This window comes from Rhea pennata, chromosome 10 (genome assembly GCF_028389875.1).
Source record: "Rhea pennata isolate bPtePen1 chromosome 10, bPtePen1.pri, whole genome shotgun sequence".
Taxonomy (NCBI): domain Eukaryota; kingdom Metazoa; phylum Chordata; class Aves; order Rheiformes; family Rheidae; genus Rhea; species Rhea pennata.
The window spans coordinates 21,390,153-21,414,391 of NC_084672.1; the positions used below are offsets into that span (position 1 = coordinate 21,390,153).

Consider the following 24,239-nt stretch of genomic DNA (forward strand, 5'->3'; position numbering starts at 1 on the left):
GGGCAAACAAACAAGAAGTTAGTGGGATGATGATTTGGATAAAACTGACAAAAGGACACCAGAACAGCGGTGTTTTATCCGAGACCTTAGTTCTCTGCATCTCACACACATTCTCATTGTTTCTTCACTACTTTACTGTTTGCATAGGTGAGATGGATCAGGAATTTATTTGACAAGATGTTTTTCTTCCCCTCTTCCTGAAGGAGAGGAAAATCCCTGAAACTCTTGGACTTTTTCATTTCAGCGATACCTCGATGAAGCAGATAGAGATAAGGAGCGTTACATGCGGGAGCTGGAGCAGTATCAGAAGACTGAAGCCTACAAAGTCTTTAGCAGGAAAGCACAGGACAGACAAAAAGGGAAATCGCACAGACAAGGTATTAAACAGAACAAAAATTTGTGCCTAGCTAGAACAACAAAAAATCCCCAGTTGGCCATGTAGCCAGATGCTCATTAAAAGCCTTTGATTGTTACAAAGTGAATGTGTTTTCTATAGGGTTCACATCTACTAATGTAAACTTGACTGTTTATGCAGATGTAACTGTGTCTGCATTGTACTAGAAAAAGTAGATTAAAAGCATCCAAGTTAGATGCTGCTTCTGCGTGACTTCTTAGGAAAGCTGCACAAGTTTTCTGTCTGTAACTGTTGGTTGTATGACTATGGTTGTGTAGCTGCTTTAGTTTTTGTTCCTTAATTTTTTGGGTCTTGTGTATTTTTAGATTTCTTGTTTATTTTTTCTTTTCCAGATGGAGCAAGACAGCCAGCCCATGATCATGAGGTAAACCTCTTCATTCTGCACATCAGTAGGTAGATCTTCAGATGAAAGTCACTACTGAAGTCAATAAAAAGTTTATGCCAGTTGATGTTATAATTGAAGGATTTAGGTTGCTGTGCATTCTTCCTCTTTCTATAGAGTTTTAAAATCAAAATTTAGAAGCAACTGAATACTTTTATGCTTACATTAGTATGATGAAAACCAAACAAAGTATCTGAGATGAGGTGGAAGTGTAGGGTATACCTAAGCAGGGGCTGAAGGGAGTGTTTTGTTTTTTTATGTGGTTTGCATTTCAAAACAGATATATGATTGGAAATGTTAAAAAAAAAAAAAAAAAAAAAAAAAACAGTGGGTGTATAATTGGGACTTTAAGAATCTGATGTGTTACGGGTTCAGTTTGCAAAATTTTGCTTTGTAGTTTTTCAAGGCTTAGAAGCCTGAATTCCCCCTTCTGCTGCTTATTATTGGGTGAATAGATATCGAAGTAGGACTGATAAATAGCTTGAGACCTAGATAAACCTTTCAAGGGTAGTTAATGCCTTCAGTCTGTGGTTTTGAGATACTGTTATTTTGCAGCAGAGTAAATGTGGATTCTTTGAGAAAAAAACATGGAAAGGTAACAAATTATTGTGAAATCTTTGGTTTAACCTCCCACCTCCCCACACATCCTTGCATGCATAAATGTAAGAAAAGAATAATAATGTCTGGAGGTATCATGCTTATGCTGCAGCTGATAGGAGATCTATCATAAACCTCGTGTGTCCTGGCTGATGATGCCATCTCCCTTCCTGAAGCATGGAAACTTTTCATCTCTAGTTGTCTGTCTTAGGGCCACAGAACTTCTTGCATAGTTAACAATAAATTGCATACAAAAAAAAAAAATCCTGTTTATACACAACCTTTTTACTAGGTAAGCCCTAGACCTTTCTGAAAGATCTTTCCATTTTCTTTGAGGATTTTATTCTTCCCTTTGGGAAAGCAATCAAGTTGCTTGCTAATAGGTTCATGACAGTAGTGACTAGAATGTGCAGGGCTGAGAGGCAACCACTGTTTTTGTCTACCTGAAGTCAAATATGTTTTGTTTCCAGGGAAATGCTTTAGTAGCATGCTTTTGATATGTTTTAATTAACACTTAAAGGCAGTGCTCTCAGTAAGGTTGATTTTCAGAGGTACACGGTCCCTGAGATTTCTGATTTTGCGGTCTCTGAATCTAAGTTCATCTTAAATTGTACAAAGCCAGATTATTATAGAAGGTTTCAAGTACCAGGTCATTGACAGTGACATTTGCACACCCCTTAAATTGTACAGATGACAAATGACAAATTCACTGAGTCTTGACTCTCATCCTTGTCAACACAAGTTATCACTGTTGAAATCTCACACTTCATAAATCCACTTCCGGAAGAGTCCTCCGTATTCTATAGGGCTTCTAAGCTTCATGAGATAGCTATTACACAGAACACAAAGGCAGACACTCTATTCTGAAAGCCTGCTTTGTTTGCTTAGCAGTTTTCACCTGTATGTTAGAAATTCCCCATGCTTATCACTAATATGCTTTCACATCTTTTCTGCAAGTTAATTAAGCATTACAGTCCTCCACAGGCAAGGAACTGCAGAGTAGGCTTAGATTGTTTTTAGAAATATATACTTAGTCATTACTCAAAGCCAGGCTAAAACTGCTGTCAGTCTTGCTTTTTTCTCTTACTTGTATTGACTATTATAATTGTGTTTGTGATTAATAGTTATGAGCTGATTAAATTATTTTTGACTGAATAAGAGAACTTGTCAGTTAAGACTGAGGAAGTCTTTTTGCCCCTCAGCCTGTCCAGGTGTTCATAATTTAAATTTCTATGAATCAACATTGAACTCATTCTAAATATTGTATATAGAAGTGACTTCCAAAAAGCATTGCAATGAACACTTCAAATTAGTAATATTAATTATAATAAAATTATGAAAAAGATGAGATTTCAGAAGGTGAAAGTAAAGTTTTCATGTCCAAATATAGCTGTGAAAAACATAACACTGTCTCTAGGAGTTCATTTGTGGGCCTGAAATAGAATATTTATCTTTCTTCAAATCCTATATTATAAATATATTAAAATACATATTAGAGCTGTTAATTGTGATCTGCAGTGACTGAACATTGTGATCTGCAGTGACTGAACATTGTGATCTGCAGTGACTGAACATTGTTCTTACTTTTAAATAACACAAATTGTGCTGATTTTCAGTGCTTCAGACTAATTGGAGGCAACCTTACAAACCTCAAATATAACAAGGATGTCTGCAATGCTTAGGCCTCCCCTCGTATTCTTCCCCTATTACCTAACATTCTCTGTGTCCACATGACCATTTCTGTTCTGGGTTTGTAAGTCATGCTTCCCCCCCCCCCGTTCTGTTATTGCTTCTTTCAAAGATGTAAATGAACACTTCAGGCAGATTAGACATTACACCTGGTTATGTCTAAAACCTTCAAAGATAGGCAAATGGCTGCTGTAGTATGAGCACACAACAAGAAAACATATTCCAGAGAACTTCAAATCTAGGGTGTTCTGGAATGTCCAGAAGTTAACTACAGTTTAATAACCCAGTGAGAAGGGTATTATTGGTAGAGATGCTTCCCAGACTGTCAGTCTTGTTTAAGGCAGAAGATAGAAATAATAATTTTGATTCTTTTTTAATTTGAGGAATGGTAATGTGGTGTACAGCCTGAACAGACTGGGCCTTTTCACTGAGAAGCTGGTCAAATCCTTATGACTTTAATCCCAGGTGAATCTCAGAGCCCTCAAGAGGATCTTTTATAGGTTAGGTAGCCTCTTCTGTAAAGGAAGAGTGCTGATGGCTTTCATTGTCATTCTTCTATTAAGTAGAGTTTCTTGGTTTCAGAAATTGAACAGTTTCATCTCTGTTCTTTATTTTGCACCCAAATAAGCCATACTCTGGGGTGGCAAATAGAGTATCAGCAGTGCCTTCTGCATCATTTATACTCCAGGAACTAATCCTGAGCTGAGCCATTGCTGGGCCAAGCCAGTGCCTCTTGGCAGACTGGTAGCAATAATAAGCATGAATTTTCTAGGCTCATTGTCCTCTGAGTGTGGAGTTTTATTGTTGTTCTGCTTTGCTACTTAATTTCTTTTAACCAAGCTTCGTAACTGTCAGCATTTTTTAGGGTACATTAGTGCTAAGGTTCCAGATTTCAGGGTGAATTTAACTTCTGGCTGTCTCAGGGGCTGTTAGGACAAAATAAATGCATTATCGTGTGCTGCTCTACCTGACTTATCAATTCTAAATATGTAATCAGGAGACTTTTCCTCTAATACCAAGTATCAAAACTCATGCAAAAAACTTGTATGATGAAGTAACCCTCAGAGATGCTAATGCATCTTACTGCTTCTCACAGAACTGCAAGAGCTTGTTTTCACACCCCCAGGCTCTACCTGTTCCAAGTGCTCATTGCAAGTGAGCTTTGAGTTCACTCATTAAATCTGGAGCTTCCCAGCTATATTTCTACCAGGCCATAAAACTCAGCTTATCTTTTACTTTAAAAAAATTAAATAAAATGAAAATTTACTTAGGGGCTTTAAGAGCATTTAAAGAGCATCCCTCTACCCTTGTCTCTTGGTTAATGGCATTCAGTTCATCCCAGTCCAGCCCCTTTATGAGACAGACCCCAGTATGAAACTCCTTAGTTGCAGAATCCCCTTGTATGCCGTTAAACACTTAATGCATGTTTTTTTTTTTTTTTTTTTTTTCTGTGTACCAAATCGTGTTTGACACTTCATTTAAAGCCCAAGATGTTCAAATACAGAGGCCTCTATCGTAGTGGCAGAAGTAAGAGTGGTAATTTCTCTCTGAACATAATTTTGGAGGATGAGTTCTTGGTGCACTTTACCAGCTGAGATACTGAAACAAGCTGAGGGATTGAAAACTTTGTTATTTAGAGAGATTCTCTAGAGATTAATTTTTGTTCCTATTTTAAGTAACAGTTTGATTACTGCAGTTCATCAAATGAAAAAGAGCTTTAATTGGCTTTGTCAATAATGATCCAGGCTTTAAGCATTAATTCCTGTTGATTTTGATTTGTGGAAAGGGTGACTGAAGTATCACTAATACTAAATTTGAATTTAATCTCAAAAATCCCTGAAGAAATACAGTTGTTACAATGTGTCTTTTTCCTTTGAGTCACCTGTTTCATTAGCTTAAAAAAAAAGCCTATAGTCACCAAATGTAGCTGTCTCTTAGATTGTAGTAGTCTTGAGTTCACATGGCTGAACTCACCAGCTTCATCAGAAATCAGGTGAACAGGTTTGAAAGTTGCCAGAAAGCCTTTGACTACAGATTTTTTTCATGAGCTGCTTTTTGTGTCTTAGCACAAATTTTGCAGTGTTTGGTTTTGCAGTATGCAGGAGATGGCAGTCCACTTCCTTGAGGTGATCCCCACATTGATGCACACCTGCCATGATGAAGACGAATGGTTGCTTTCTAAAAGCAGTATACAGCTGTACCTATTTCTTCTTTCTCCCTTTCTCCCTTCAAAATATGGCATATATTCTGGAAGAAAGTTTCTCCTTTAGAAAGTGCCATGTTCATATATTTTCTTTTCATCGGAGGCAGCATCCTTCTAAATATTTGGAGAAAGATATGGCCAATTTGAAGCATCTCATCTCTTTTTGAGACAAAATGTGTGTCTTGCAACTCAGCAGAAATGTGGAGTTGGCAAACTGTGGAAAAGTTATGTTTTTGTCTTAGCAGTTCTTTTTCCTGGCTGTTTTCTCTTTAGCTTTGGTAGTTGAAAGACAAAGAACTGTGATACTTACCATGAATGTTGCTTGTTTTATTTCCTGCTTTTTGGTATCCTCTATGAACAATTTTAGACTATGTCATTTGATTGTTGAATGGTTTCCATTAAGATATAGAAAACAGATGAATTCAAATTTTCAAGTTTTGAAACTACTGCATAGTTGTCCCATGTGTAATGTCTTCAGGGCAAAAAGTATGTTTTAATAATCTGTAAGATATTTCTTGATCATAGTATTCAGCTTCTGATAAAATTGTCAATAGGAGTTAGAACCATCTTTCGTTCATCCAGTTCTTGTTTTATGTGCCTCAGTTTTAGGTTGTCTTTCTCTATTTTCTTGATCAAATTTATTCTGTTTCACTTATTCCTGAAAGCTAACAGTATTTAGCTATGTATTACTTTTTCCTTTATAGAAGGAAGCAGACACAAAGGAGAGATCCGTTTTTGATATCCCAATCTTCACAGAAGAATTCCTGAATCATAGTAAAGGTAAATTAAACTCTTGCAGGGATCCCTTCTTCTCCCAGGTTTTGCCACAGTACTGTCAGCTGAGCTGATGAGGGAGTGTGAGGACTTTTCAAGTAATGACTTGAGTATAGTTGGTCAGTGTGTTTGTGATACTACTTTGCCTCTGTATGAATGCAGTGGTTATTACAGTAGTTATTCCTTGCTTATTGTCTTCCAAAATTATCATTTTAGAGGATGGTGCTGTAAGTGTTTAAGCTCCGCTGGCTGTTTTTCCAGCCGTTCTGAGATGGAATTGCTGTTGTATAGGATTAAGAAATATCTGAGGTGCAGCAAGATGATGGTTCAGGCTAGGTAGCTGTATTTTAATTTGTAGCACTAGAAATGTGGAAGATTCCCGTGACGTTCTTTGTTACTTTATTTGGTTTTGGTAGTTGCATGTCTGAAGACTTGAGGATTTTTTTTTTGTTGGGTTTCCTGAATACTATTTTTAACCAAATAGACTTCAAATTCAGACACTTCTCATGATCAGTAGAGATGTATTTTTGTAACTGTTATCTTATCCCTAGGCCTCTTATCACTAGTGCTAAGCATATCATACTGAAAGCATTTGAAATCATTCTTTCACTCTTCCTTCCTAATAAATTTCTCTATTCACTTTTGCTCCTGTGCTTTGAATGTCTTTAAATTTGTCTGTCTCTAGAAATTAACTGCTATTTAAATACTACTCTAGGCAATACCAGAACTCTGTGATGTGTTGCTTTTTTATGCATAGTCCAGAACTGCACTGTTTCAATGATTAATTGAGCAGACACTCTAGAACATTGTTTTGTTAACTACCAATCATAGGGGTGTTTTGTTTTTGGTGTTTTTGAGATTTCATGACTCTTGGGATGGGAATGGGCTGATATTCACAGCACGAGAAGCTGAGCTGCGACAGCTGCGTAAATCCAACATGGAGTTTGAGGAGAGGAACGCTGCTCTGCAGAAACATGTTGAGAGCATGCGTACGGCAGTGGAGAAGTTGGAGGTGGATGTTATACAAGAGCGTAGCCGCAACACAGTGCTACAACAGCATCTAGAGACCTTACGCCAAGCGCTCACAACCAGCTTTGCTGGAGTCCCACTACCAGGTAAGCTTTTTGTCCTTTCTTTAGGACACTGTCCAAACTTAAATTTAACTTCTAATGTTGATGTTAAGTTGCATGGCTTGTCCTTGTAATTTTGTAGTATAAGGCTGTTTCTGAGCCTTTTTTTATATCAGATACTGAAGTCTTAGAGTACATCCAGGGGAAGGTTAGCGTCGACACAACTTTATTTCAGCATTGCTTCCTTTTCTTGTTTTAAATATACTTGCTCTTTGTTATGTTCCTGAAAAAGTACTTATTCAGTCTTTGTTCGTCTTCTCTTTGTTTTGTGAAAATGTGTTACTAAATAGAAAAGACAGGACTTGCATGTTCCTTGATTAATGGAAAGGCTTCAGTGTTAGCATCTGCATTGTTAGATGCCAGAGAATCCGCTTAGATACTGTGAATGCCTAGCTAAAAAAGAGTTTCAATTATAATCAGCCATGAGACTCAAATCAAAGAAAACCAGGCTTCATTAGTCTTGATGTCCTTGGAGCTATCTTTTTGTGGAGGTAGGTGGAAACTTTGGAAACTTCCTTTTACCGAATCATACAGACGAGGTGACAAGAGCGCCTTTGTAGCAGTTAGCACGAGCTGTCCTAAGCGTAGTCTTAACTTTCTGGAATTGCTGCAGTCATCTAAATATTCTGTGGCTCATTTTATCATATTAACTATAGGTAGCGGGGAAACGCCCACAATGGAAACTATTGATTCGTACATGAATAGGCTGCACAGTATTATTATGGCTAACCCGCAGGAGAATGAGAACCTCATAGCCACAGTCCGAGAGGTGGTAAACCGGCTTGAACGCTAGTGGTTGGGTAAGTGCTCTTGTTCTTTAGGCTGGTTTTGCTTGGTATCTACTCTGTACCTCAGGTACTTGTTGTGACACTGATTTTTGTGTAGATTGCTATATTGTATAACCAAAAAAAGAGTACTTTTTCCTCAAGAGCAGACTGACTTACTGAAAGTCAAAAAAAAAAAAAAAAAAAAAAAAAAGTAACTGCTCCTAAAGGTTCTGAAATTCACCTCTCTAGCCCCAAGATATTTATATATACAAAGGCATAATATAGCTGTTTGCCCTGTTACTCAGTGGATTTGATGTGTGACATCAATAATAAGAACACTGACAGTGTAGGAAAGGAAGAACAATTATTTACATTTGAACGACAGGGTAATTAATTGGGATAGTTGCTTTCTCAAGTGAAGTAAATTTGAAGAGTTCTGCATAAATGTAGGGTCTGGTTATGGATAAATCTCATTTGCCTCTATAAGTTACAGGTGAGCTCATTTCCATTATAAACTGAAAATACCTTAAAACTACCAAGTCTGTAGCAACTGTAGTCAAGTTCTGGATATGAAGGTTTACATGCAAGTGAAGCACTGATGTGGGGTTCAGGCTAGATGTAGCATTTGCTAAGACTGTAATGATCATAGGTTTATGCATACAGTGTTGCAGATTTCATGATTCTGCACTTTTGTTTCTGTTCAGTGGCTTAGAAAGCTCTAATAAGGGATTGAATGAAAAAAAAAGATAGAAAAAGTCTTTGTTCATTACTGTGCTTCCCTGCATTTCCCAGCCCATTTACTCTTCCCTTCCCCTCCACCGCCACCCCAAAACCCTCTACAGCTGTTGGGAGCTTGTCTTTTTTCTATTGTAACTATGCACATACCTTCATTCTTTAGGTGTATATTATGAAGAGATCTACTGTACATTTGTCTTGGTTTTTAGAAATGCATATAAAAATCTGAGTTGTGCCGTCTGCAAATATCAGGACAAGGCTTTTCATCCTTTCTGATTCTGACCTTTTGTGATATTGTCTAGAACAATTAATTACACTTCCCCCATTATAGTGTGGCTTAAGCTAAAAGATCATTGCCGTTCCAGAGGGCAGCCAGATGGAACAGGCTATAGTTCTAAGATAACTGAGCTCCCAGCAGAGTAAAGAAGTGGCTGTACTGCTGCTATTTGTAAAGGGGAACAGCTTGTCAATCCAGGTCTGGGATTTTTCAGTAGCTCATTGGCCACCTCATTTTTGTATACTGTTTTCAATTAGCACTCGTGTAAGCTCAGAATTAGAATTGGGGAATATGGTAAGAGGGAAAGCAGTTTCTCAGCAATCATGTATTAGAAGGGCATACCAGGCCCTGAGACGGATGTTTGCCCTTTAAATACCTCGTCAGAAAAATTGTGTCTCAAAGCTGCTGAAATCTAGACTGATTCTCGTGTCCTGAGGATTCTTATTTCCTAAACTTTTGGTATTTTTTGTTCTTAAAATGCACATATTTTTCTTCTGGAAAAACTGGATTCAGCTGTAAGTGGCTTGGAAAAACTATTTCCTCTAGAATTCTTCATCCAGGTTTACAGTTAAAAAGTACAATTTCATTTTTCCCTCTTCCCTAGATCACTCCAATACCTTTCCTGCTTTCGACAACAGAACAGCATGAGGCAATTGAAAATGTGGTTAATATAGTCTCCTCATTTCATTGTATAGATGTGCATGTAGCTGGATCTGATGTTCCGGTAATTCATAGGGCTATTCATTGCTAAGCAAATGTCATCTTAATTGTTGTGTTTTGTGGCATAATCTTAGATGGGAAGAGGGCTTTATGGTTGCAAATCTAGGAAGAAAAGGGTTTCCATAAAATAGAGGGAAGCTTAGGACAGAAAGTTTCAGCTGGCCTCTCATAAACCCTATCACCAGACTGCTATTACCATTGTCCCTTTGTTAACATGCGTGTAAAACATTATACACTAGTTCTCCAAAATGTAATCTCTGTTGACCAAATGGTGTCTTTGTGGTTGAGATGCATTGCAAAATCAGAGTTCATAGAAAATCTGTTTATTACAAAAGTCTTTTAAAAATGCTGTATTACAGAACTTAGTTGGATTTCTTTTTCTGGTAGCTCAATTACCTTTTATTTAATGGCTGACTGTAGTAGTTAATGTTTCTGTTCTTTAGCATGCAGTACAGAAGAACTTCTTTGAGCAAACATACGGTATATGGTCGGAAGAGGAAGTTGTTTTGTATTTAGCAATCTGTTCTTTGGATGGAAGCAGGAATTCATAGGTATAAAACTGGTGGCTATCCTGACAGAGTTATGTTTCTGTAGCTTCTCTGTACTTTTTAATGCCGTGTTTCCAAATAAACCTTCAGAAATAATGTCACCGTGTCCTATTTCATCCTGGCAGGTTGTGCTCTTCTAACACTTTTTTTTGTTGTTTTGTTTCATCTGCAGGTCTCATGACCCAGAGATGCATTACAAAAGCTTTTCGGCCAGTGTGGAATAAGAAGCCATGAGGGAAAGACTGGGGATGGGAGGCAGAATTTGCAGGTTTGTCCTGCTTCCTGCCTTTGCAGTTTGTCAGTGGGGCAAACAGATCAATGCATTAAAAGGTCTTAAGAAGCCACGGACACCACTCACTAAATGTTTTTGAACTGTCCTATATGTAAACCTTTTAAGAGCATGTGACTTTCGTGCAATCTCAATTTTTTATTAACTTTTCTGGGTGTGGGGGTACATATATTCTGTGACCTGGCTGACTATGGAGGTGAGATCTGTTTGTGAAATGAAGTCAGCCTGCTGGCCGGGATAACAACTTTGTCGTGTTATGTTGCTTCATGTCTTATGATGTCCTTTATTTTGTTTTCATGTTTATCTTATGGGATTACATTCCCCCACTTCAGTTTTTTTCTTCTGATCTTGTTACCTGATACTTGCAGTACTGGGTAGCAGCACCTGTGTTCTCTGCCATGACAGGCAGTCTTCCTTGGTGCACGGTGTTGTCCTACCCTGGCTGCTGTGTTTATATGAGCTTTTCTTCAGCAGAACGCTGTTTTTTGTTAGCCTGTGACTTCTAAAATGTGAATTTGCTCTCTGAAACTGGCTGTGATTGGTGCTTTTTGACTTGATTCCAGTACAAGACAAACTCTCCCACCACTCCGTCTCTTCTAGTATCCTTCTTGCACATGGCATCCTGCTCTTCTGTGAAAATAATGAAATATTTTCTCTTGAAAATACTTGGTGGAAATTTTATTATTGCAAAGGTCAGTGGTAATCAAGAAAGTGAAAGATTAGCTCTTAGTTGGTGGGGAAAGTAGAAGTCTCTGTTTTATACTAAAAACACAGCTTATCTTTTCTCCAATATGTTTTTCAATCTGATTTCATGTTACTGCTTACTTTTTGAGAGATTGATCTCATAGTGAGAGCTCTATTCTATACAAAGAAAATGGGCAGGGGAATTGTATTTTCTGCCCTTCTGAAACTGTAGTGCTGAGAAACAATATGCCTAGAAACAGCACATGTATTTTTGCGTGAATTATTATAGCAGAGAAGGTTATTAGCAGCTCGGTCCGCACAGCAGCCAGCAGGATTCTAAACTGCAGCCCATAAGGGCTTTCACCTTCTTCCTGTTCAAGTATGGAGCCTCTAGCATTCAACATACTATGTTCCAGTGTGACCTAAATGGCCTTTCACTCGCATCAAGTAGAACTTTGCATGCTAGAATCTGTGATCTTTCTAAGCTTTGCTGTGCCTCCTGTCAAAGATGAAGGCACCTACTGTCTGCACCAGCTTCTGCGAATCATTGCCCTTGGGTTCCTGTCAAAATGCAAATTCAGACTTTGAGCACTTGTTGAACACCTTTGGGCTTTATAGTAATGATTGGAATGCTCTCTCTTCCACATGAGTTTCCTGTTTCTCCTTCAGAAATCTTTAAGGATTTCCCTGTTATGAACTGGAGATTACTTTCATTACTTGAGTGTATTGCAATCGATCACTTTCTTTTATCTGTAATGCAAGTATTTGAAGATTTAAAAAGTAGTTTCTTCTTTCCCATGCTATACACATGGACTTCGTGCTTGCCTGAAGCCTCCTCCAGGTCAACACCTTGCATGTCAGGTCTTTGTTTGCTCATGGCCTTATTGCTGTAGCCAAGCAGCAAGGATTTCCATTTAAATTCAAGTCTTCCTTCAAGGAGGAAACTCCTCTCCTGTCTTCAGTCTCATTTGCAAGATTTCACCAAAAAGAACCTCAGTTTGCTGCATTGACCTGCACTTTCTGCAGTGTGGACAAGACCAACTGGTGTTGGCATGGACATTTTAGTGGATTCTACAAGAAGCATGGTGTGGTAAAAATTCTACAAATTAATAATGTCTCTGGAAGAAAGCACCCATACCTTCATGTTCTGTGCATATCCTTTTTAGGATTAGTGATACGTGACTTTCATTGAAGTGGCCAAAATGCACTGCCAGCCAAAAGTTGATTTACAAAATCCTAAAATTCAGTCTGTGGCATCTTTCTTATAGCCCATGAAGACTCCAGAAACTGATGTGTAATACAGTGAGACACAGTTCCACACACACACACTCACTCACTCGCACTCTCTATACATAAGGTGTGTGGCTATAGACTGCCCCTGCTTATATAAATTCAGTGCAAGTATTGGCTCATAGCATACCGCTAATGTTGTCATTCTGTTGGGTAGCATACAAGTGTTCTTGGATGAGAAACTTGAGGTGATTTTATTAGCTGGAGACTGACAAATCTTCTCCTTTTCCCATGAAGAAGGAAGCGAGATGGTATACCCATCTTAAAGCCTCTGGGGAAAGATTAAGTTCGAGCTCACCAACAATAAGACAGATGATGTTTTGTCTTATTAAGAAACTTCCTGTCTATACTGGTTAACCGTAAATAATGGATTTTGCCTTTCCAGTGTTTTTCTGAGTGTCACTTCAGTTTACATTTTTCAGTATTGGCTGACAAAAATGAGGTGGGTATTGATGAGCAGGATAAAAAGCTTTCTCTTCGCTTAGAGAAATGTTAAGAAAACTGTATGAAAATGGAGTCCTTTTGTTGGATCAATGTGTTTGGAATTGTTGAGATGCCAAGTTTTCTGTACGATGTTTTTGTAATTAAACTTTTGGAGTTCCTTTGTTTTTGAGAAGTTGATGTGCTTGTTTGACACTTGCTTCATTAAAATTGTTCAACATTGAATCCATTCTGGTTCAATTTTAACTACATTTTAATGAAAGAGCCATTACTAGCATTGCTTTCTTGTCTGAGAGACTTTGTTGACAAACTCCACATTAATCACCAGTGTTCTTCAGCAATCCAGATTGGTAATGTATGGTTTTTTATACTTATTCAGATGACTGTGTACCTGGTTTTGAAGGCTTTATCTATTTTAATGTATCTTGGAATTACAAGATAGGCTGTAATTTTCCTTCATAGGAAGTGGTGATGAGTGCTCTGATCATCTGGCAGATTGGATAAAGAGTGAGAACTAATGGCTACTCCATCTTCTGGCACTTCAGTGTGTTAGCTCTTGATAAAGATGATCTTTGAGAGGAAACAGTGTTAGCTGCCCCTTTCCCAGCCACATTACAAGTACATCTTCTGAAACAGCTAAAAGAAGTAGCTACGATTTGAAGTGATGAAAACTTCAGAGACTTTTATGAAGAATTGTTATTGGGACCCTTCATGTCATGTCCTTGTTCGCCAACTTGAGTCACCTTAAGAAGGCCTTGAGTCTTTTTTCCCCCTTGTGCTTTTTTAATATCCCTGTCCTCCTCTGCCTTCCTTAATTTCCCACTACCACATTTGTTTTCTCTACTTGTAAGAATCTTTTGTATCACACTGTTCCCCCTCCCAGCTCATTTTCTCTTCCTCTACTAAATTTTCTCATATATCTTCCCTTCTGCTTGCTGGGTGTGGAGCCAACCTGTAGACTTATGGAAATTGTACTTTGGTTTTGGATGATTTACTCCTGCACTGTTGCTCCTTCTGAGGTCATAGTGCTGTAAGCAACCATTTAGGTTATTTCTATAGTCACATCTTATTATTTTGATTGCCAAATTAATGCCTGGTCTTTCTATATAGCAACATGCTTGGCTTAAATATAACTCCTTCTGCTCTCTGGGGCAGACTGCTCATTTAGACTTACTGCGCTTTGGATATTTTGCAAAACATCAGCTATGAGATGCTAAAGATTTCAAAAATAGAAGGCATGTAGGGAGTTCTCCTGTATGACTATAGCCAGTCTGTGACATTGACTAGTTACGAATTGGGGATAGTAATGTCAGTACTGGTTTACACCTGTAAAAAAGTAGCAAAACAGCAGTGCATTCATAGTGAGGAAAGGGTCCAGTTTCATTCCACCCTGTAGTGCTGTATGCAACATCAGGAGCAGATGGTGGCCTATCGTGCTGAATTTAAAATAGTGAATTGTAATATTTCCACTGATTTTTTTTTTCTTTTTTTAAACCTGGTTTGCTGCTGCTGGATGGTATCCATGACTAATAATCACTTGAGGGAAGTGAGGGGGATTTGAGTTTTTGGGCTCTTTTAAGAGGAAAAGATCATTCTCTTCCTGTTTTTTAGGCAGATTCCTGTTTAATAATGTATTTGGAATCTTAAGTGAGGTCTGTAGTGTATTGTTTTTTAATCTTGCTTCAGTTGTATCCTTTGGAGTCAGAAATGCCCTCAGGCCTGCAGGTTAATGTTTATCCTTCACTTGTCCCATAGAATATTTCTGCTCACAAAAAGTGAATAGTTTGCTCATAGTACTGAGATTTTCTTTTTATCTTTTTAGAATATCTTGATCATATTCAAGATATACCTTAACTGCAAAATCTGCAGCTTTTGCTGCATCTGTTACACCATCTTGGTAAGTAGTAAGGTGTTTGCATCCATTACAAAATGCAAAAAGCTAACATAATTTTCAGAACTGTGATTTACAGGATATATTAATAAACTTGTAATTCTGATGGTGTGAGTTTTGAGGTTTTTATTATTTACTGTGTAGGCAAGTTTTGGTGATTTTTTTTTTAATGATTTTTTTTTAACATTTTTGTGGAAATCATGACAAATGCAGTTGGGATTTTTCTAAGCATAATTTTAGAGGGTAGCAAGATGAAAGAGTGACAAGTCAGACTAGGACACTTAGAAAAACACATGGCTTTCTACTCTAAAAGATTTCTGGGCTACACTTTAGTGAAAAGAGGCATGTTATTGATGGCAGATATCTCTGAACTTTGGCTAGTGTGGTAGACTCCATTTCAAAGATGTTGGGAGGGAGATGAGCTGAATTATATAGCAAATTTTACTTTCCATCTTTGACTTGTGGTTCACTCCAGTGTAAGGACAAACGCAACACAATTTTTTCATATTTGGGTTTATTTGTAGCCATAAGGGGATGTTCAGTTGGCTCAGTAAGTTTGAAAATGCTTATTTTAGCCTCTCCAAGTTTTATTTGCATGCGTATCCCAATAAGTTGAATGTAGTACTGAAATGCCATCAGTTCTGTTAATTATTTAATGAGGTGCTGAAGTAGTATTTCAAATGATCTGTGTGGAGATGAAGAAGTAGAGAAACAATGTAGGAGGAGGGACTGTTCAGCTGAGTGGAGAACTGGGTCATGGGAAAATGATTAGTTTAACTAGAGATTAGGGTCTCGATCCTGAAATATTTAGGCAGGAGGTCAACTTTGTACATGTGAATAGTTCCACTGAGTTGACTAGACTCCCCAAAATACTTGTCACGTCAGTGCAGTAGACTGGAAATTAAAAGAAAAATGTCAAAGTGCCTTTTTTAGGTTCTTTTAAAAAATTATTTATTTAATACAATAACTTTAAGAGAATATAGAAAAGAGTAGATCCAGTTAAGCTACATTAATGAGTTTGGAAGCCATTGCATGTTGTTAACCGGATATGTTACTTTATTCGAATGCTGCTTTTTCCTTCATCTCCTTCTTCGTGCTGCCTTTTTATACTCGGGTTTATATCTCACTAGAAATTTAGTCCTCATCCTTCGCTGTAAGTATTTGTAAACAGTTTGCTGATGTTAGAAAAGCTTTTTTTAAACAAAGCTTCTGCCCTAGTTTGCCTGCTTTGCGGGGAAGAAACCATATGATAAATAGTACAGGGTGATTCTGGGTGGGCCGGTGGGGGGCTACAGCAGTTCACCTAGCAACGTGGGACAGGTTATTTTTGCGTTACTAGAACAAAAGAAGTTGTTTCTCAGCAGACTTTGTATTTCTGTGATGTCTCTTAATGTGAAAGTGTGGATGTCTGCGTTTCACCAAATGAGGCTCCTGCCTAACAAATGAAACTGCCAGTGGATTTTTTTCACATGTGAAAAGACAAGTTTTAGGAATTGAAGCTCTGGTTATAATAATCAGGAAATCTTTATTTTTCTACTGTTACCTGGAAAAGACACCAGTTAGTCACAAGTACTGCCTTTTACAAAATACAAGTTTAAAAAAGTAAATAAAATTTAAACAATTAAATAAAGTAAATCTTGAATATACACAAGATACTCTTCCTAGCTTACTAACGTACATATATTTAATCTAAATGTAAGTACAAATCTCTTAGCAATTTGTCAGAATTCATCCCGGCCTTCATATCTGCAGGCCTGGCTGGAGGATTCTGGTGCTGCTTCTCCTTGGCCCTGTACTTGGCAGTTCACAGAATAACACAGGGACTTAACACTAGTACAAATTTGCCTCAGTGATATTAAATCATAATGATGTATGCATTTTTTAGTTAATGCAATTGATTATTCTGAGGTATAAGACAGGGTAAGGTTGATTCTCTGTGTTTTCTCGTTGAAACAGTTTCTCTTAAAATTGTTAAAATTACTGCTGTTGAAATGTGGTAGCTTTGCTAGCTTGTGCTCTGGCAGGTAAAACGCACTGTCAGTTTTCCCTAGAGGTATGTCAGTGCATTCAGTTCTGTTTGAACTTTCAGTTAATAAATTCTTATTTTAAACATTTTGCTGCTACTCGTATAAGAACTTCTACCTAGCCACATCCTTAGGCCAAAACATTACCTGGTACGTATGAGTTTGACTTTATTGAATTCTAGAGAATGACGACACCGATACCCGTGGAACGTCTCTCCGGCTGGAAATCAGAAAGGGGGGGTAGCTGATTTCAGTCTGTGGTAGTAATATCATTGGATTTCTCTGCCTATCTCATGTGGGCAGTATAAGTTTCATTAAAGCTGCTCTACTGTTAGTTAAGAGAGAACTCCCTCATCTAATTTATTTGAAATAATATTGGTTAAGCCCAGGACACTTGCAGAGAAATCCCAAGCTGAAGTTTTAGTCCTATCTATTAACATACTTTTTCTTCCCCTAACCCTTCCAAGTGAATGTTAACAACTGTGTTGGTATTGTAATTCCTCTCAGAGGAAGCTTTTTTTCCTGTGCAGCACTCCTAATTCCTGCCTCAATTGTTTTTGTTTCTTTTAATATTGGAGGAAGAGAAGGAAACTGTTCTGACTGGGGGAAGAGGTGCAGGAAGTGTATCAAAAGTGCAAGCTAGCAGGAGGACTGAGCCCAGCAGAGTGAAAAGGTCTGGAAACTTAATCCCCTATCTTACTTGGAAAGGACTGTGGCTTCTTTAGCATGAATGCTGACTGTACAGTGACACAACAGTATACATGCTGTTTTTCTTGTGTATAAGTGTTGATTCTGGAACGTGTTAACATTGTCATCAACTGATTTTAGTTCTCCTGAAATATATTTCATTACTGTGATTATATGGGAGTAGAATGTCTGTTCCTATGGAAGAAATATGGCTGTATGTAGGCATGCAACTTGCAAGCACATATTGTGAACTTGATGTGTAGAAGGGAAGGATGTATTTTTTATTAGGCATACTAGCATTAATGAGTGTCCCTGGTATGTGCAAATGCACAGAGTCAAGTTCTGCTTATACTCCCAAAGTTTTTCTAACAGTTTGAGTAGGATTTCTCTTTTCCTGCCCTCATCCACTTAAACTCTATTAATATAAAAGGGGACTTTGTAGAGAAAAGATGATAGGAATAAGAGGTTAAATTTACAGTTGCTCTTGAAGTTAATGTTCACATACTGCCAATGTGGAAATAGTTGATTTATTTTTTATTTTTGCCAGAGTATGTCTAGGCTCAGACCTGCAAATTCCATACGTTCTTGAAACAGTTTTGATCAGAAAAACTAGCAAATGTGAAAATGGAATTCTAGCTGCACGCTAGTTCCAGGATTTCACAGGTAGATCTGCATTTCCAGATGTCTGAAATATCTATCCTCATATGGAAAAGAATCCATTTCCTATTGGGCGAAACAGTGCCCTCTAAAGATAATTCTTGATATCTCAAAATGAAAGCGAAAACGTGTTAGTGGAAGCCAGAGCCAGAGAGCTTCTCTATGGGGAAGCTTAAGTCAATGGCCTGATTTTGTTTTAGACAGATGGCAGTTTCTTTGGTTGTTTCTACTGGCTTTTACTACATGCTGATATATTGTCCTTTTGTCACCTTGCTTTAAGGGCTGGTCAGGATGGAAGAAGTACAGCAGGCATTCCTGTGTTGCAAGGAAATTCTGGCATAGCAAATAAAACCTGAATTCAGTCTACATGTCTTTGAGGTGGGCATTCAGGTGACAAAGAATGGCTGTGGTAAAGGTTTTGGGCTGGCTAAAGCTGATGCTCTCTGTTGGCTGTTATGTTAGAATCAGCACAGCTGATTTCTTTTCTAGCTTCCTTACTAGCCGGAGCTGTGACTACATAAATCCATGTAATGGAAGCTTAGCAACTGTTGATATTTACATAGTTTTATGTTTTTGCAGAGCTGGTTTTCATGTTGGGAGCCTGCTGCAGCTTGACATTTACACATATTTACTGCCAGCTCTCTGGGGCTGGAGCGTATATGCTATGATAATAGCTGCTCCACTGTGATCTTATTCCAGCCAAGAATATCCATGCCCACTTGTGAGCTGCCTTAACTTATGGAAAGAGCAAAGAACAGCCCAGCTTTTTCTCGCTGAATGCTTTCAACTGTTTTTGTGAATTGGATGAGCTCATGTAGAGGTTCTGACAAGAAATAGAGTTTGTGCAAAGCAAGCAAGGGATCAAAGAGGAGAGCTGGAAGGGGGAAGTTGGAAATCCCTTCTAGAGGAATCCTGCTTTCATTATGGCTCACTGGAATTCGTGAAACCACACACCGAAGTAGTGTGGGAGCACTAACTATAGAGAACCTCCTACATTTCAGCATCTAAAGTTGTTAATGAATACGTGGCAATCTAAATCAGTCTAACTCCTGGCTTCAAAGCAGGTGCCCTTAGCTGTATGTTTTTCCTCTCTGACCTTTCTTTCCCTGTATCCTCAGTCCTTTGTGCTAAGCTGTTTCAGCAGAAAACTCTGCCTCTACCAACAAAGAATTTCTTGTAGCAAGAAATGTTTCACAACAAATATCACTGTGGGAACAGTGAATTTGGAAGGGCCTTACAATTACTGCAGTCCAAGAAGTATTTAGAAAACACAAAACTATAGAAATAAGTGCTTAAAATTATTCCTCTCTTCTGTGAAATGAGAGGAAAACTAACACAGCAACAGTGCCATTCTCTCAGGTAGCGGTTGCCAAGCCAGGGTGAGGTACTGACAAGGTCAACGAACTGAAGATATAAAGCCGTGATCTTGATCTGAGGCCGAGGGGAAAGGAATATAATGTTACTGAAAAAAAAAATGTAGTAAATAACAAATTTAACACATTCCTGTCTTACTCTCTTGGGGTACTTGTTCAACTGTGGAAAGAATGTTTATGGCAGAATCTCTTGTGCTCTTTAAGCATGCTTCAGAGAACGTAGCCTTTCTTACCTTGTAGATATTCCTCCCAATGGAATTCACACCCAAGCATTCAGGGTTTTTTTTCTCATCTCTTTTAGGCCATAAGTCAGCAGAACTGATGTATTTTACCCATGGGTCTGCTTGTGCAGAGGTAGCTTAATCTGGGCACGTCTCTACTTTGAATTGAAAGTCTGCTGTATTTAATGGGGTGTTAACTCAGTTTATTCTCTGGGATTTGTGTAGTAATTTTACTGTCTGCAGAACAAGTGATTTGAAGCAAGATGAAGTGCATGTGTAGCCTGTAACATACCTGTTGAGCTTTACAATGATGCCTGAACATGCTTGCCTCGTTTCTGGTGTTTATATTTTTTCGTTACAACCCTCTCCTTTTGTGGTAGTCCTGTTTCGTGAATTTGAGGGTTATCTCCTTTCTTTCAGGAAGCAAGACTGAACATCCACCAACATTTACAGGTAGCATCATCTAGTCTGTTTTAAAATTTAGTAACCTTTGTTGGACTAATATAATCCTTTGATTTCTGCAGGTTTTCATAGGCCTAACCACAGGCACAATTTGGTCTCTATCTTCTATGGCCTCGATACATCCCAACTCTGACATAGTCTGTGTCCCTTCTCACCTTCAGTCATGGCCTCTCCCCATGACTCTTCACTGCATGAAGTTACTCATTTGGTGCTTTCTCCATCTCTCTAAATTACTCTGTCATTAGATGAGAAAAGGAAATTTATATAATTTATAAATGGCTGCAGTGGGAATTCAAAGATCTTCTCTAGAAAGTGACTGTTACCAAAAAATGCAACTGTGCTTTGATTCCAATCAACAATAGTAACTGAAAGTATCTCAGAATATTTCACAGACAATTGCTGTTAGTGCATTCAGTTTTTAATTAAACTATGCTGAAGACTATAGTCTGCCAAGGCTCATCGCACTTGGTTCTTGTTTGTTTTGTCCTGTCGGCCGCAGCTCATTATATTCAGTTATTCTTGACCAAAGTGAAGTCATGATGTTCCTGTGAAATCCTTTGTGTGGAAAGAATCAGTCCTGGCAATCCCCATAAAAAAGGTATGCTAAGTGGTCTTGGCAGTGCAGAAAAGCCTAAGATGGAGAAGGATGGATACCGAAGTCCCTTTTGTTAGTAGGGCTCTTTGGTAGTTCATGTTGTAGCAGAACCAAACGTTAATAGTGTTGTGAAAGCATGGAAGTGAATTACAGCCCAAGACAATGATAGTGCTAAAGAATGAGTTCCTGTAATGCTGAAATGATAGCAAGAACAAAGACAAGGGGGGGATCGGAAGACAAAGAAAAAATAAAGTTTTAAAAAAAGTTGCCTGACCTAAATTGTTAAGGTCAGTTTAGGTTGACCTTAAGTGCTTTTATTTTATTTTATTTTATTTTTTAGATGCAGCTGTTCTGTAAGAGGCAGTGGTGTTGCTATTGGGGTGTTGCTAAATTGCTAGGCAATATGTATTTGATGTGAATTAGACACACTATCATTTCTGGTGAACTGGCCAGAATGCATGATGTGGTGTTTATGCTGGTTATAGAGGACAGACAGCACTAACTTCATCAGAAAGTTTTCTGGGCAAGCTTATGCCCTGAACCATTGTGAAATATCAGAGCGAATTTGTGCCAGTTCAGTTTGTTGTTGTTTTTTGATCTAGTAGTAGATACTTTAAAATTAGATCTGCTGTCTTGTAGAACCAAAACTTCTGGGGAAAGTTTTGGTCCCATTGAAATAAATGGAAAATTTAGTCACTGAATTTACTGGTGCCATGACTTCATCTGCAGTTTTCAACAGTTATGTGTAGTTATGGATTATCGGTTTGTAGGAAACTGGCTCTGCAGCTCTTCCTAGACTTATCCAGTACCTTCAGTCCTGTAGTGCAGCTTCACAGGGATCTGCATGCAGCGTATGCTGTGAAAAATCAAGGAACTCCTGCAGTGCAATGCAACACTGAAAAGCCATACATTTCCTCAGTTCAAATAGTAATGCTCTTTCACCTTCAGTGGAGTATGTTTCTCTCGTGTGACTGTCATGTCAGTGATACTTACCAGCTAAGTTCAAGTATGATGATAAAATATCTGCGTTGTCATTCTTGGCAATAAGAGTTTCAAATCATTAAGTCAGTCATTAAAGAAACATTTTTGTTATTTTCCTGTTTACTGCTGCTACTTTTTTTTTCTTTTAATAGAAAGCTTTCTGAAGTTCTCTAGTAGCAAATTCCTGGGACTCAGTGTTTCACTATCCAGGGCCAAAGCTTGCTCACGTTACAGGAGATTTGTTAGAAGGAACCTTATCCTCAGGATGAGGTGGGAGGACTGAGCCTGGCTCCAGGCAATCTGCGGCAGACCTTGGAAACTAAACCCGGACTTTCTGTATGTGATAGATGCTACTTCTAATGCATGGTCTGATCAACATACTAGCAAAAGGTACTCAGACACTTCAGTAATGAGGGAAATACAAGAACTGATGCAGAACAGACAGAGTTCTTGCTTGGGCAGTTCACTTGCTTTTGTCTGCCCAAGTTCATCTTGCAACTAAAAATAGTAAATATCATCCATTTAGTGTGAAAGCTGCTTGAGAAAGGGGCTGTGTTCTAGCTTACATATCAAGAGTATCTAGGAAAATAACCCTGTGATCTAAATACTAAATAGGAATCTATAGATATTTAGTTAATAACAATGAATCATTTACCTTCAATGATAGTTTTGCATATGTAAAAAGAGGAGGATTAGGGATGAGAAAGTGTCGACTTTTTATTATATAAGATAAACTTTTGAGATTATGTGTATGTATTATATATATATAATTATAGAGATATATATCTTATTTTTTTCCTGTTTCAGATGTAGTGCCTAAAACTGCTCAAACGTTGTGGTCCAATCTTGTTTTCATTTTCCTTTCTCAAACTGTGACCTCTAAGAACACAAGTGGAAGTGACATTCATACAGCTAGGTGGCAAAGGTCTTGCGTAGTTCTCTGAAAACAGTCCTTTTTAGTTTGCATGGCGTAGTCAGAAATGTGGCAAGAAGGTATAGTAAAGAAAAAGTCATGAGTGTAGGACCTAAAAATAACCTTTTGAGTCAGCTGCTTTCCCTAGCCAGATATTATGAATCTAGTAAGTGTTGAATTTTAACTTGTATGATGCAAGGCCTATAGGTGGGCTGCCTGGACATATTTTCATATCGTATTTTGGTGTGGATGCATGATTAAAATGAAATATTGATATTAAAATCAGTGGCTACACTATCTTTTACATAATTCAACTATATCAGCTTAGAAATTGATTTTTATTATATATTAGTGACCTCTGTCTGGGTACATTGTCTGCAGAGACTGAATAGTAAATAATACCATTACATAAAATATATCATTTATCAAGACCCTGAATATTTACTAAATTGACTGCTTTCCAAAATCTGTATCTTCTTTTCACAGGGCTACCTAGCCTCTTTCTAATTTCAGGCGTGCTGCCTCCCACTTAGGTCAGTGTGAAGTGCATTTCCACTAGATAACTGCTTTTCTGGAGATTTAGAACAAATGACATGCCACTACAGGGGACTTTGCTGAAGGAAACTTGATTACTTTGAGTGCTGTGTTTCAACTGGGGAAGAAGGGTCACTGCCGAACTTGCATTGCTGTTAGAAGCTGGTCATCATCCCGGGAGATCAGAGCTGTGTACAGAAGAAAATTAGTTGGTGAGAATGACCTTTTCCCTTCTGCACAAGAGGGAAGGCGCAGATGAGAAACCTTATTTTATTATCTTGGTATGAAGTTGGAAAGAGAAGAAAGGATACAATAAACTACGAATCAGATTAGACCACTGGTAGACCTGGAGCAGGCTCTGCTGCCCATGAGATTGATTCTCATCAGCTGCAGGTGTCCCAAGAGACTCTGTTTGCTCAGCTTCTTTGATGAGAAGGTTCAGAGCTAGTGTCAGTCTAGGTGGTTCATTAGTTTAAATGTCTAGTTTTGGGAGGTATGTTCTCAAGCAAAGGCTTCTAAATATAAAATAGTCTTCTGAAGTTTTCATCTGATGAATATTTACTTGTTGAATTTACATTTTGTTTTTCATCTCTGGGCTTCCAGAACAGAGCCTTACACAGAGGACTGCCCTCCCATCTGTCTCATTAAACTCTCTGATAGAAAGATTTTGAAAAGCATTGCCTTGTTTTTTATATGTACCTTCCCTTCAGTTAGTTTCTTTCAGAAGACCCAGCCATTGTGTGGTGTGCCAACTGTAGTAATCTTAAGGCTTGAGTGAAATTTCCATCTCAGGAATACCTGTGAAAATGGTGACTGCAGTGGAAGTGCAGGTGGAGCTGATGGTAGAATTTCACTCTGAGAGCCTGATGTGATTTGGTTAGCTGTTATCTGTATAGAAAGTTTTTGATGAATTTGGGAGAGAGCAAGCACCTCTGACAAACACTTGTTCGACATCTGCAG

General features: G+C 38.1%; 1 protein-coding gene across 15 annotated transcripts in view; it reads left to right on the plus strand.

Moving 5' to 3' along the window:
* The window catches only part of HMG20A (high mobility group 20A), a 190,911-nt gene that overhangs the window by 29,512 nt on the left and 137,160 nt on the right, over nt 1–24,239 (plus strand). For 6 of the 15 annotated variants that reach the window (XM_062584188.1, XM_062584179.1, XM_062584183.1 and 3 more), the window contains 6 exons: nt 245–377; nt 748–779; nt 5,991–6,066; nt 6,960–7,175; nt 7,847–7,990; nt 10,410–13,166. In XM_062584188.1, coding sequence (XP_062440172.1) covers nt 245–377; nt 748–779; nt 5,991–6,066; nt 6,960–7,175; nt 7,847–7,983 — 594 coding nt within the window. In that variant the 3' untranslated portion in view covers nt 7,984–7,990; nt 10,410–13,166. Of the gene's footprint in view, nt 1–244; nt 378–747; nt 780–5,990; nt 6,067–6,959; nt 7,176–7,846; nt 7,991–9,573; nt 10,076–10,132; nt 10,364–10,409; nt 13,167–24,239 lie in introns of those variants that run through there. The other 9 variants (XR_009959506.1, XR_009959510.1, XR_009959507.1 and 6 more) reach the window with 4 other exon arrangements.